The 13,382-nt window shown below is 37.3% G+C and overlaps 1 protein-coding gene across 1 annotated transcript in view; it reads right to left on the bottom strand.

Annotated features, from left to right (window-relative positions):
- Positions 1-13,382, bottom strand: part of KDM7A (lysine demethylase 7A) — an 88,747-nt gene that overhangs the window by 30,205 nt on the left and 45,160 nt on the right. The window contains exons 4-9 of the mRNA XM_015135046.3: positions 10,513-10,673; positions 8,469-8,610; positions 7,663-7,849; positions 5,960-6,122; positions 1,910-1,997; positions 591-697 (exon numbers count right to left, since the gene is read on the bottom strand). Of these exons, the coding sequence (XP_014990532.1) occupies positions 591-697; positions 1,910-1,997; positions 5,960-6,122; positions 7,663-7,849; positions 8,469-8,610; positions 10,513-10,673 (848 nt within the window). The remainder of the gene's footprint in view (positions 1-590; positions 698-1,909; positions 1,998-5,959; positions 6,123-7,662; positions 7,850-8,468; positions 8,611-10,512; positions 10,674-13,382) is intronic.

Below are 13,382 nucleotides of genomic sequence, written 5' to 3' on the forward strand. Positions count from 1 at the left end.
CTGCCTCAGCCTCCCAAGTAGCTGGCATTACAGGCATGCACCACCATGCCCGGCTAATTTTTGTATTTTTTTTAGTAGAGACGGGGTTTCACCATGTTGGCCAGATTGGTCTTGAACTCCTGACCTCAGGTGATCCGCCTGCCTTGGCCTCCCAAAGTGCTGGGATTACTGAAGTGAACCATTGCGCCCAGCCTAGTTTGCTTTCTTAAAAGGAAATTTTGGGAACATATGTTAGGTAACAGTCTCTTGAAATAAACTGTATTTTTGAGAGTTAGGCACTGTTACATGCTTGATAATGTGTGCAGGCTTCTAGAGTACTAGATGGAATGAACATTTCTAATATTACCTACATTGTTCTGATCCAGGTCTTTTATAACAAATTTTTAAGAACATGGATTGTCAGGTTATGGACTAGAGACTCTAACTTGCTAAAAAGGTTCCTGGATGGGGGAAAACCATATATTTAAAAAACAAAATAGGAGTGACATCCATACTCTACTAGAAAAGGGACTCTTTCTGTAAGGTGGCTATGAGCAAACTGACAAACAATATGCATCATATCATATACAAATATGTAAATTATTAATTACCTTTCAGGGTTTCCAGCAAGTTTTTGGCTACGAACCAACATATGGCTTCAAAGAAAGGGAATTTGAAAAGATCTGGTGTTTTTAGCCTTTTCTCCATCTCGTAACACCTAAATGAATTTGAAGAAATATTTAATATTAATATTAGCATTTCAAAGTTAGATAAAAGTAACCAACTTGAAAATAAGCAGGTCATGATATATAAGACCAATGAAGTATTTTACATTTCTTAGCAACATCACATTTGGACAAGACTGAATTGTGATCTTATCCAGGTTCTGACTTTAAGGAATTTTACGGTATACTTAAGAATTGTAATGGACTTCACAGAAGATCAAGATCACACCTTTGGATGTGTATCCTAGTTTTAACAAAAGAGATTTTTACGAGGGTTCTACTACAAAAAATAAAACTGTGTGTTTCAGAAAACAGCTCCATGTATCCACAACAGTGCAATACTCACCCAAAAGTTTTATTTAGGCTCAACTAGGTATTCCAGCTCAAGACCACAGTTGGCACGAATTACACAGGAGCCATCCCTCCCTCAGGGACAGCTCAGGTACAAAAAGACAAGATCCACACTTGGTAGGTGTGGGAGCTGTTTAAAGCTGCTTAAAGCCTTATGCCCTGAAAGAGCCACTATCTCTTGTAATAACGCCACACACAGATGCATAGCTTCTAGGAATCTCTACGAGTGTGTCAAGTTACAAGAGTTACCACATTCAGGCAAGTCCAAAGACATGGCTCCCTACTAGGTATTTCTAGTTCTCCCAGTCCTGATGCAGTTTATCAATCAGGAATCATTTTTACCATAAGCAGTGTTACCTAGTAAAAGTCAACACTCATTAGACTATCAGGGGAAGAGAGTTATACAAAGGTCAAATTCTCATACAGAGGAGAAACAGCTATTAATCCTTTACCTACAGCAAAATTAAAGCAGGTGTTTCAATAGTAGTCCTAACTTAGGGTTGCTTTTTTCTAGTACCATATGTCACATCTCAGTCTGACTAGATTTTGTTCATCTCCCTCACTGCAAAAATAGCCAAGGGAGAACACATACATTTTCACAAAATTTTGAAATTTGGAGTATTATCTGAGTAAGTTCCTTTTTTGTTGTTGTTGTTTTAGATTTGAAATGCAAGTATCCCCCTGGCAAAATTTTAAAATACTACTTTTGTTAAAAGCTCTTATTATTATTAATATCTCAGGGACTATTTCCATGGAATCTCAAATAAAACATGCTATTGATTTTTTTTAAGTTAAAAAAAAAGAGTATCCTATTTTTAAAAAGGATAAAAGGTCATTTAAATGCTGACACAAACCTGAGCTGCATGCCAATGTTAAGGTTGTGTAGGAAGTTCCCCCCAAAAGCCATACAGTCCTGAGAAGTGAGCACAGCATGGATCCACCCTGAAATGGTTAAAAATATATAAAGCAGTCATTTTTCAAAATGTAAACCAAATAGGATATCTACCTGTGAAGTAACTCAAAATATCAGTATCAGTTTATTTCATATTTCAGTGCTAGAGAAGTTAATGTTTATTATAATACATAGATTTAATTAAATATTTATTAAATGCCTATTATATGGTAGGCTCTATGCTGAGTTTGAGAAATAAGGTGAAGGTTTTTGTAGTTCTTAGTGTATTTGCTTTTTTCCTTTTAAAAATAGAGATGGGGTCTCAGTTTGTTGCCCAGGCTAGTCTCAAATTCCTGGCCTCAAGTGATCCTCTCACCTTGGCCTCCCAAAGTGCTGAAATTAAGGCGTGAGCCACTGTGCCCAGCCTGTTTTTGTTTTTTAGTTTAAAAACACAACCCAACTTTATATTAAAGATTTTACTCTCAGACCAGCCAAATCTGGTTTGATTTAGAAAAGCACATTTTCCATTAGAGAACACACGAGGATTGGTGGGACACTCCATCGTCCTGGTGTCATCCTGAAATCAGTGCCCTGAAAGGACTAAGCAGAGGAGGATCAGGAGTCAACCTGAGACCTGACTCTGTAAGAAGGAAAAGGTAGATCACCCACATTTAATTATGAAGGGTTATGGTCCTACAAATATAGGAGTTGCCAAAAAATGATATTTTGTATTCCCATACAAATGCTTACAAAGTGAGAACCATTTCTAAGACATGACATCTAACTTTTGAAAAAAGTGTTGGCAGACTTAAAGACTTCACCAGAAATAAATATATACAAACATATTTGTATGCAAATTAGCTTTTAAAATACACAAATCCCATTTTCTTTATATTTTTCATCTTTTGACCCCTCACTGAACTGTAACACAAAACAAAAACCCTCAAAGGACTCACTTTCAAGTGTGCCCATTTCTGTGCTCAAAGGCACAAAGCCTTGAGCTTGACCTTGAAACCACAAATTAGAAGTCTGTGCCAACTCCAAATCCTACACATCAGTGGTTCTCAATAGCGGCAGTACTGCCTGTTCAGGATGTTTTGGAACGTTTAGGGGCTTTTCTGATTGTCTCAATGATCTGGGAGCACTACTGGCATTTTGTGAGTGGGAGCCAGGAGTGCAACATGTGAGACAGTTCCACACAAAATGAAATTGTCCTGCATCACTCGCGACTGTCAAATTTTCCTGCGCATTCATATAGGTACAAAGCCTGTCCTATTAACTATCTCAGCCTAGAAATTAGAACTCCATTATTATATATTATATATATCTGTATATACAGACATGCACACACAGTATTTTTTCACGGTTTTGGCACAATTTCCTGAAATACAAAAATTGTACTGTAGTTTGTTTGAAAGCTTGTCAGTTGCTGACTACCTTGGGAAAAAAAATCACTTTGCCTACAGCAGTGGTTCTCCAAATATGGTCCCCATACCAGCAGTACCTGAATCAGCCAAGAACTTGTTAGAAATGCACATTCTCAGGCCCACTCCAGCTCCACAGAATCTGAACCTTGGCCATGAGGTCCAGCAATCTGTGCTGTAACCAGTCCTCCAGGTGATTCTGATATTCCAGGAAGTATCAGTACCTACACCACTGCTACTGATAGAATTTGTGTTGCCACTAACACACACTTAGATTGATTTCCTTCCTTATGCAATTACCATTTCACTGTCTTCTCTAATGCTGCTGTGCCTAAACAGGCACATACTGAAATAGCATTTCATTATAAATCACCTTTTAATTTCTTTATATTCTAGTTAGGATATTAAATCAATAAAAAACATTATTCTATGAATGTCAATTTATGATTTTGAAGAAGGTACAACAAAATACTTAATATAAAAGCAAGAAGTAGGAAGATTTAAGGGAGGGGCATTCACAATGTGAATCAGTCCATTCACAATGAAAATACTGATACTTATCTAGGCAAATATTCTGGTAGTTCTAAGGCATGTCTTCATTTGTTCAACACACTATTATTATTATATACACCAGAGGCAAGGCTTTCAGCAGGGCCTGTGGAGACAGATCCCTGTGAACTCTACAGTCATTAGGGTCACCAAAACCAGCACACCATTCTCAAAACCACTGGTCTGGACAGTCTATACTCTACATTCATTTACATCTCAAAATGACAGACCTGATACCTATACCTGAGACTACAGCTAAGACTGATACTCAATCCTTTCTTTGAGGGTCTCTCAGGACACACCCTTCGCCTCCTAACTGTCCTAGGACAGCAGCCCAGATTCTTACAGGCTTGGTCTTTAACAGCAATGGAGAGCTAACCATAGTTAAGACTACCAAAATTAAAAACTTTCGTGCATCAAAGGACATTATCAACAAAGTGAGCAGATAACCCACAAAATGGGAGCAAATATTTGCAAATCATACATACTGATATGGGTCTAGTACATAGAATAAAGAATGCTTACAAACTCAACAATTAAAAAGGACAAATAACCCTATTTTAAAATGAGCAAAGGGTTTGAATAGACATTTCTCCAAAGAGAATATGCAAATGCCCAACAAGAAAAATGCTGAGCATCATTACTCATTATGGAAATGCAAATTCAAATCATGACACATCACACCACTAGAATAGAAGGCAATTACAGCACTGGTGAGGGTGTGGAGAAACTGGACTCCAAATACACGGCTGGTGGGAACGTAAAATGGTGCAGCTATTTGGAGAACAGGTCACCAATTCCTCAAGAAGTTAACTGTAGTTAAACCACGTAATGCAGCAATTCTACTACAAGCTATATTTACCCAAGAGAAATGAAAACATACCTCCACATAAAAAATTGTATACAAATGTTCAAAGCAGCACTATTCAAACAGCCAAAATGTGGAAACAACCCAATGTCCACCAACTGGTAAATGGATAAACAAAAGAGGGTAAAGCTGAGTACCCCTTATCCAAAATGCTTGGAACCAGAAGTACTGATTTTTTTTTGGATCTTGGAATATTTGCATTATATACTTACCAGCTGAGCATCCCTAATCTGAAAATCCAAAATCCAAAATGCCTCAGTAAGCATTTCCTCTTGAGGGTCATGCAGATGCTCAAAAGCTTTCAATTGTGGAGCAGTTCAGGTTTTAGACTTTTGGATTTGGAATGCTCAACCTGTATATCCCACAATGGAACATTACTGGGCCATGAAAAGATGAAGTAATGATACATGCTACAACATGGATGAGCCTAGAAGATAATAGGCTAAGTGAAAGAAGCTAGATGCAACAGCCCACATGTTGTATGATTCCATCTACATAAAGTATCCAAAGAGGCAAATCCACAGTGACAGAAAGTACATTCGTGGTTGCCAGGGGCTCAGGGGAGGTGGGAATGCAAAGTAACTGCTAAAGAGTACGGGGTTCCTTTTTGAGACAAGGAAAATGTTCTAGAATTAGTAGTTGGCTTTTAATTAGAACCTCTGGCTTTAACATGTTTGGAAAGTAGTTTTTATGACATTTGTTTGCCCAACTTTATTAATCTACTAAAAACCGCTGAGTTGTAAACTTTAAAAGGGTGAATATTATGGTATGTGAATTTTTTCTCAATAAAAATAAAAATGAAGGCAAATGATATAAATACAATGCCAAAAGAAGTCCTAACTAGAAGAGAAAACCTCTAAGGAACAAAACCTAAAAAGTCCAAGATCAGAATTATTTCTTAACAAATGTCTCCTGACCTCGTGACCCGCCCGTCTCGGCCTCCCAAAGTGCTGGGATTACAGGCTTGAGGGAGGCGGAGCTTGCAGTGAGCTGAGATCCGGCCACTGCACTCCAGCCTGGGCGACAGAGCGAGACTCCGTCTCAAAAAAAAAAAAAAAATGTCATAAAAACTACTTTCCAAACATGTTAAAGCCAGAGGTTCTAATTAGAAGCCAACTCTATGTGACTGAGTATCAACGATGGTGAGTAGGGGATGGGATGAAAACCTTACCTGTAGGAACAAATAAGGTATGTCCCTGCTTTACGACACATTTGTAGCATTTATCCACCTTATCTCCAAAGAACACCTCACTCTGGGTCACAGATGAACTCCAAGATTCATAACGTGCCAAATTTTCATCTGCTGGCTTTATTAAATAAAAAATCTTCTCACCCTAAAAGGAAGTATCATACTATTTTTGAAAAAGGAAAAGCCACACTTAGGCTAGCCTACATTGATGCAATTTCCCAATACAAGGATACAAATTAAATTAAATAATTATCAGATTTTTTTTAGGTTCAAAAGACGTATTTCACACACCTGATCAGTAGCTATTGCCCTTAGTAAACATTTTCATGTTTAAAGCTCCCCCTCCTCGACTGACAAGGAGTCAATAAAGTAGTGTTGAAGAAATAGCTGCAAGACAGGAAGGCAGAGAAGCACAAACATCCCACTGACCTCCTCTCATTGTCAAGTAGAGAAGTAAATATGTGTTGACAGGCCCACAGTCATCTCTGCAAGCTTTGCCCTTTCTACTAAGATCCATAGCATAATGATTATTTTTAAAAATCTATAAATAAACTTCCTTTAATAAACTAATTCTTTGCTTCTTCACGAAAAAAAAAAAAAAAAAAAAAAAAAAGGAACCCAAGGACCCAGCATCAAATATAGCCCAGAACATTGCTGAGGCACAAGCATTTGATATAGATGAAGACTGAGTTTCTACATCAGTACTCTGCAATAGAACTTTCTGTGATGATGGAAATGTTTTGTATCTGTGCTAACCAATACAGTAGTCATTAGCCACATGTGGCTACTGAGCACTTGAAATGTGCCTAGTATAAACAAGGAACTGAATTTTTAATTACATTCCATTTTAATCATTTAAATTTAGTCACACATGGCTAGTGCTAACTGTTTTGAACAATGCAGCTCTAGATAAAGCAAGGTGAATATAAATTGAAAAGAATTGGTTTTTTGTTTGTTCGGTTTTTTGAGATAGAGTTTCATTCTGTTGCCCAGGCTGGAGTGCAGTGGTGCAATCACAGCGCACTGCGGCCTCAACTTCCTGGGCTCAAGTGATCCTCCTGCCTTAGCCTCTTGAGTAGCTGTGACTACAGGGATGAGCCATCATGCCTGGCTCCTTTTTTTATTTTTATTTTTAGAGACAGGGTCTCACTATGTTGCTCAGGCTGGTCTTGAACTCTTGGGCTCAAATAATTTTCCCGGGTTGGCCTGCTCTCAAAGTGCTGGGATTATGGGTGTAAGCCACCACACCCAGCCAAGAACTGGTATTTTTATGGCATTCCTGACTTATCCAACAAGCTATCCTAGCCCAACATTAAGGCCAGAAGCAATTATTACTGTAATTTTGCTCCTTCATAGATGTTTAATTCAGGGATTAAAGGATAATTAACTAGGGGGAAAAGAATCAAAAAGAGACAAAAGCCTAAAAGAAACCAACTTAAAAGATGAGGGCAGAAAGTAAATCTAATATAAATTTAGAAGTCAAGGCTCTTCCATTATTTGAGATTTTTTTTAAAAATCGTACGTTTAAAGGCAAAGTGAGAGTTCCTGGTTAAAAAGTAAAAACAAAAACAAACAAACAAAAAAACCACTTCCCCTTTTACAAGTAACATTTATAATGAGTATACCACTGAAAAACTAGGGCTATCTGTTTGTCAGTGAGAGAACAAAAAATACCCTAATCTTACCCAGAGGACATGGTACCAGACTGAAGTTCCACCGAAGTCAATGTGGAAATCTGTATAGCTGTCTTGAACTCCCATTAAGCAATATTTCTGAACAAACGGCTTGGGAAAGACTGAATCATCTGGCCAATAATTTTCTACCCAGGAAAGTTTTTTGGCTATATCAGGGACCTCCACCAATTCAGACATCCTTTTAAAAAAGAAACACACACACATACCCACATCATGCAAATTAAAAATTCTTAAAAACTGCTTCTCCCATCTATTCCCAAACCAAATAATTAAATGGAACTTTAGGTTAACAACAACACTTAAAAGTTTAAAATACATGTTTTTTGTTTTTGAGACTCAGTCTTGCTCTGTTGCCTAGGCTGGAGTGCGGTGGTGTGATCTCGGCTCACTGCAAACTCTGTCCTGCCAGGTTCAAGAGATTCTCGTGCCTCAGCCTCTCTGAGTAACTGGGATTACAGGCATGTGCCATCACACCCAGTTGATTTTTGTATTTTTAGTAGAGAAGGGGTTACACCATGTTGGCCAGGCTGGTTTTGAACTCCTGGCATCAAGCAATCCACCCACCTTGGCCTCCCAAAACGCTGGGATTACAGGCATAAGCCACCGTGCCCAGCCACAAATTTAAAATACATCTTATTTCTAAACATCTCTGAGCGTCCCAATGCAAAATTTATAACACTGCTACCACTGGACAACTTTAGAAGTCACAACTATGTTTCTTCCTAAAATAAATACATCATTAAACTACATTTAGCTAACACTCAGAATGCTAAACCAAAATGCCGAGAACTACTCACTTTGTATCTGAAAATTCAAGGCTGATCACATTTAACACTTTTGGTCTGTTAGGATTCATGAAGTATTTAACATAATTGTGAAGTGTCATCTTGCTGTCTGCCTGTCTCGCCACATCAATGACATCTATCACTTTGTCACCACCTGCAGAGAAAAATTACAGTCTTCTTATTGGACTTTTAAGAGTTACATCAGCAGATGCCCTAATCAAAAAATATCTTAACTTAGTATGATATTTAAACCAAGTATAAAACTATGTAGTCTAGACAAAGATTTTCCCTATACTCTTAATTTCCCAAGTTCAATTGGACCTTTCAGGAAAAAAGGGACAATTTTTCAGAGGAAAAGGAAAGCAGTGAGACAGAGTTGCATAATTTACACCAAACATAAAAATGTATACGGCTTATAAAGCTTTCTGTATAGCAATGATATCTTGGTGTACAGCTCATAATGACAAAAAATACATTACATTGGCATGTAGAAATTGTGCAACATTTTCTGGATTTCAGTTTTCTCAGGCATAAAGTGGGGAGATTGACTTTTCCCTTTCACTTTTGTAACACTTAAAATATTCTAAGGCTATTATTTCAAAAAAAACACATGACTCATTGGGGAATTAGCATGCAAGTTGACCAGGGTATTTTCTGCCCTCCTGGTATTGTCTTCTAATATTCTCCTTCAAGAAAAAATTAGTGATTGGGAAGCAAAAATCAGTTCACATTAGTACCAGTGTCCGAAGGCCTGAGTTCCAAATTGTGATTAATTTATAGTTTTCGTATAAATCCATGAGGTAATGTTTACAGACCACTGCACTGCTACACTAGGAGGCACAAATAGTTTGACAATGGACTATGGGATAAGGTAGAATTCAAAATATGGTAATACTTAACCAATTTGAAATAAAAAAGCAAATAAATGCCATTTTCTTACTTTAATGCAACTTCATATAGGTTTAGAAAGTCTTGCCTTATAGACTTCTTTATCTTCAGGAAGTAACACAGTTCTGTTCATAGTATTTAACTGAAGTGCTCTGCAGTACCAAAAAGTTAGCTACCAAGCAGTTTGAGCATTTTTTTCCTGCACATGTATTACACTAGCTATTTGTTTTACAGTTGTTATCTATGCAAATAGGTTCAGGTTAATCCTTAGCCCCATCCTCGTACTTGTCAAATACTCAAATTTAGCTGAATGTGAAGTTACAATATTTAGATAGATTTCCTCAGTGAAACAATAATCTATGAGAATTATTAACCAATGGCTCAATAAAGGGACAAGTTCTTAGATATTCCATGCTGAGGAGATAATGTAGTAAATATACAATTTTGAGTCAGAATAGATTTGGGATCTAATCTACTGCTGACAAGGAGTAACATCTACATATAGTCAGCTTTATCTATAAATATGATGAGAATGAATGAAATGACTGAAAATGTCAACAACGTGGCAAGGAGTAAAGGGTTTCCCCCTTTATTTCTCATGTCTTTCTGTTTCTTTGGGAAATTTTCAAAATCACAAATTAAGTCCAGACATCATTAAATGGCAATATTCACCAAGTCATTACTATAAAAACAGGATTGAAAATGATCTGCTCTTTTTACCACCTTTCCTCGAAGCAACAGCAGGTCACAAAGCAGACTATAGAGGACTAACTGTGCAGCTGGTATATTGGGATCTGGGAATTTTGCACCTGTATTCTACAGATGCCTACAATAATCAAATTTTCCAGTATCTTCTTCCTGGTATCTATATCTATCCCTCAGTAATGATTTTCCCTAAGCAAGTATCAGAAAACTTAATGGCACAAAAGAAAGCAGCAGGATGAGGCTGAGTAAATAGGAACAAGCAAAATGTGTCATTCTGTTTTTCTGGCAGCTGTAGGTCTGCTGAGAAAAATTAGTTTTCCATATAGATGATACTGAGTCTCATTTTTCTGAGCAGAAAACTAAACTAAATTGACATTTCTTCATTTAACCTTTAATATTACCAGGACTATCATTTTTACTTTCACCACGTTTTCCCAGGTACTTAAAGAAATAAAGTTCGTACCTACATAACGTTCCACATCCATCACAGAAAATGTAGGTGGAGGGAGCCTGAGTCCTAGATCATCTAATTTAGGGACCATAATAGGGACATCAAATCCATGTTTCTCCAGATATCTTTGTGTCAGCTGGCTGCCATGCATCTTTACAATTATTTCATCGGCACTAAGGAAAAACATAAGAATAAAAATGTCATTTTTATTGGTAAGTTCAGTTTAAAAAAAATACTGTGGTGATGGGTTAATTCATATACTGGATTATCTATATCACTGGATCTTAACCTATCATATCTCATTCTTCTTTTAATGACAAATGTTTTATAAATCTCCCTTTGCTATCCTAAACTAAAATTTATAATGTAATATACATAATTCAATACATATAATTAGAAATATATATAAAGTGCTCTAAATGCAAAAAGAAAAACCCAACCTAGTTTATAGTAAAATATGTACAAGTTGAGTATCCCTAATCCAAAAATACAAACTCTAAAATGTTCCAAAATCCAAAATGTTTTGAGTGTTGATATGATGCTCAAAGGAAGTGCTTATTGGAGCATTTCAGATTTTCAGATTAGGGATGCTCAGTTGCTAAGTATAATGCAAATGTTCCAAAATCAAAAAAAAAAAAAAAAAAGAGTCTGAAATCGTTTCTGAAACACTTCTGTTCCTTAGCTTTTTGGATAAGGAATACTCAACCTGTATTTCAGTATGTAAACTACACTAGAAGACATAATAAAATAATAGGATGCTTACAACTAGTTGTAATGAATGGTTAGATTTAAGTTAAGTAGAAACACCAGAAGCCACTTGATACAGGCTGTGTAGAAATTTGGGAGAACAAAAGGTAGAGTGTGCATTAGAATAAAAACTAGTCAGGCCAGACGCGGTGGCTCACGTCTGTAATTTCCAGCACTTTGGGAGGCTGAGGTGAGTGGATCACCTAAGATCAGGAGTTCGAGACCAGCCTGACCAACATGGTGAAACCTCGTCTCTACTAAAAATACAAAAATTAGCTGGGTGTGGTGGTGGGCATCTGTAATCCCAGCTACTTGAGAGGCTGAGGCAGAAGAATCGCTTGAACCTGGGAGACGGAGATTGCGCCACTGCACTCCAGCCTGTGTGACAAGAGCAAAACTCCATCTCAAAAATAAATAAATACATAAATAAATAAAAACAAAAACTAGTCAGATTTTATCTGACTATAAAATTCTATACAACTATCTAAAGTCTAATGGAACACAGAACAATTAATTCTTATTCTGCATACTGGAAGATGACTAGCATCCCTGGTCCCTGCCCACTGAGACAAGTGTCCAAAACGCTCCCATTGAAAACTACCGATTTAAATGATCCGTTATAACCAGTATTTAGTAAGTCTTTTTTTTGAGATGGAGTCTCACTCTGTTGCCCAGGCTGGAGTGCGGTGGCACGATCTCAGCTCATTGCAAGCTCCGCCTCCTGGGTTCAGGACATTCTCCTGCCTCAGCCTCCCGAGTAGCTGGGACTACAGGTGCCTGCCACCACGACCAGCTAATTTTTTGTATTTTTAGTAGAGATGGGTTTCACTGTGTTAGCCAGGATGGTCTTCATCTTCTGACCTTGTGATCCGCCCACCTTGGCCTCCCAAAGTACTGGGAATACAGGTGTGAGCCACCGCACTGGGCCTAGTAAGTCTTAATACCAGGTAGTAACTTTAAGCCAAGAATGGTTGGATCTCCAGTTGCCCTCTCTGATGACCAACAGATTACAGGCATTACATTAACATAAGTGTAGTTTGTCCCTTTGCCCACCAGATCTCTTCCAATGGGGCATTCCAGTTTTTACCTCCCAATTGCTCGCAGGATATAGCTGCTATACATTCAAAACTAAGTGTGACACTTGCCTTAAAGGTTAAAACACAATAGTCTCCACTTCTACAATCAGATCTTAACTATCTGATGTCACCTGCTGCCTAGGTGGCAAGAAGACAGGAGAAAAAGCAGATGCTGGTTCTCCGAATTACTGGGCTCCCATCTTCCAATCCTCTCCATAAGGCAACGGCAAGTCTGAGGCCTAAGAAAACTAAGAGTCCTCTCCTAGATATTCTTGTTCTTCTTCACTTGACTCATCTACTGAACTGGAGCTCTGTATTACCTCTCAGTTTCCCCAATAAGCATCCACAACTGTCCCTCCTTCCCCCAACCTCTGAGGATTAAATAATTCCTTCAACTTCAATCTAAAGAAGAATTTTAAATCACTTGTATTCCCTGATCTCAAATGTTTGGTGTTTTACTTCCTCTTTTGATCAAACATATATAATGACAAGTGTTTAAAATATAGGTACATTTTTTGCAAGAGGAAAATCTGGAGACAAACTAAACATATATCATATGGGGATGGTTAAGCAAATTATGGTACCTATAGATTACTGCATACTACACAGCATTTAGGAAGTGAGGTAAATCTATGCATAGGTATGGAAGGATATCTGAAATATAAGAGTAAAAAAGGCAAATTGTACAACACTATGCATAACATAATCCCATTTTAAGAACATTATATATATCCATACATCCATATACACAAATGTTTTAATGTTTTTATGTAGAAAAGGGTCTCAAAAAACTTACACTAAGTCTTAAAATAGGGGAGGGGAAAGATAACTCATTCACTTTATACGCTTCTGTGTTAATCATATTGAGTATGTGTAATTTAACAATTATTGCTATTCTACTATGGTTTGAAATGATATAAAGCTTTATGGCATTAAAACCCAAAGATCCCGAACTAATGGTAATTACATTTCGGACATTTGTGATCATCTCTATAACCTGTTCTCATTTGTGGTCACTGGCAGTAAAGTCACATAAATTATTAGGCCAGTGTTTCTAAC

Source organism: Macaca mulatta, chromosome 3 (assembly GCF_049350105.2).
Source record: "Macaca mulatta isolate MMU2019108-1 chromosome 3, T2T-MMU8v2.0, whole genome shotgun sequence".
NCBI lineage: Eukaryota > Metazoa > Chordata > Mammalia > Primates > Cercopithecidae > Macaca > Macaca mulatta.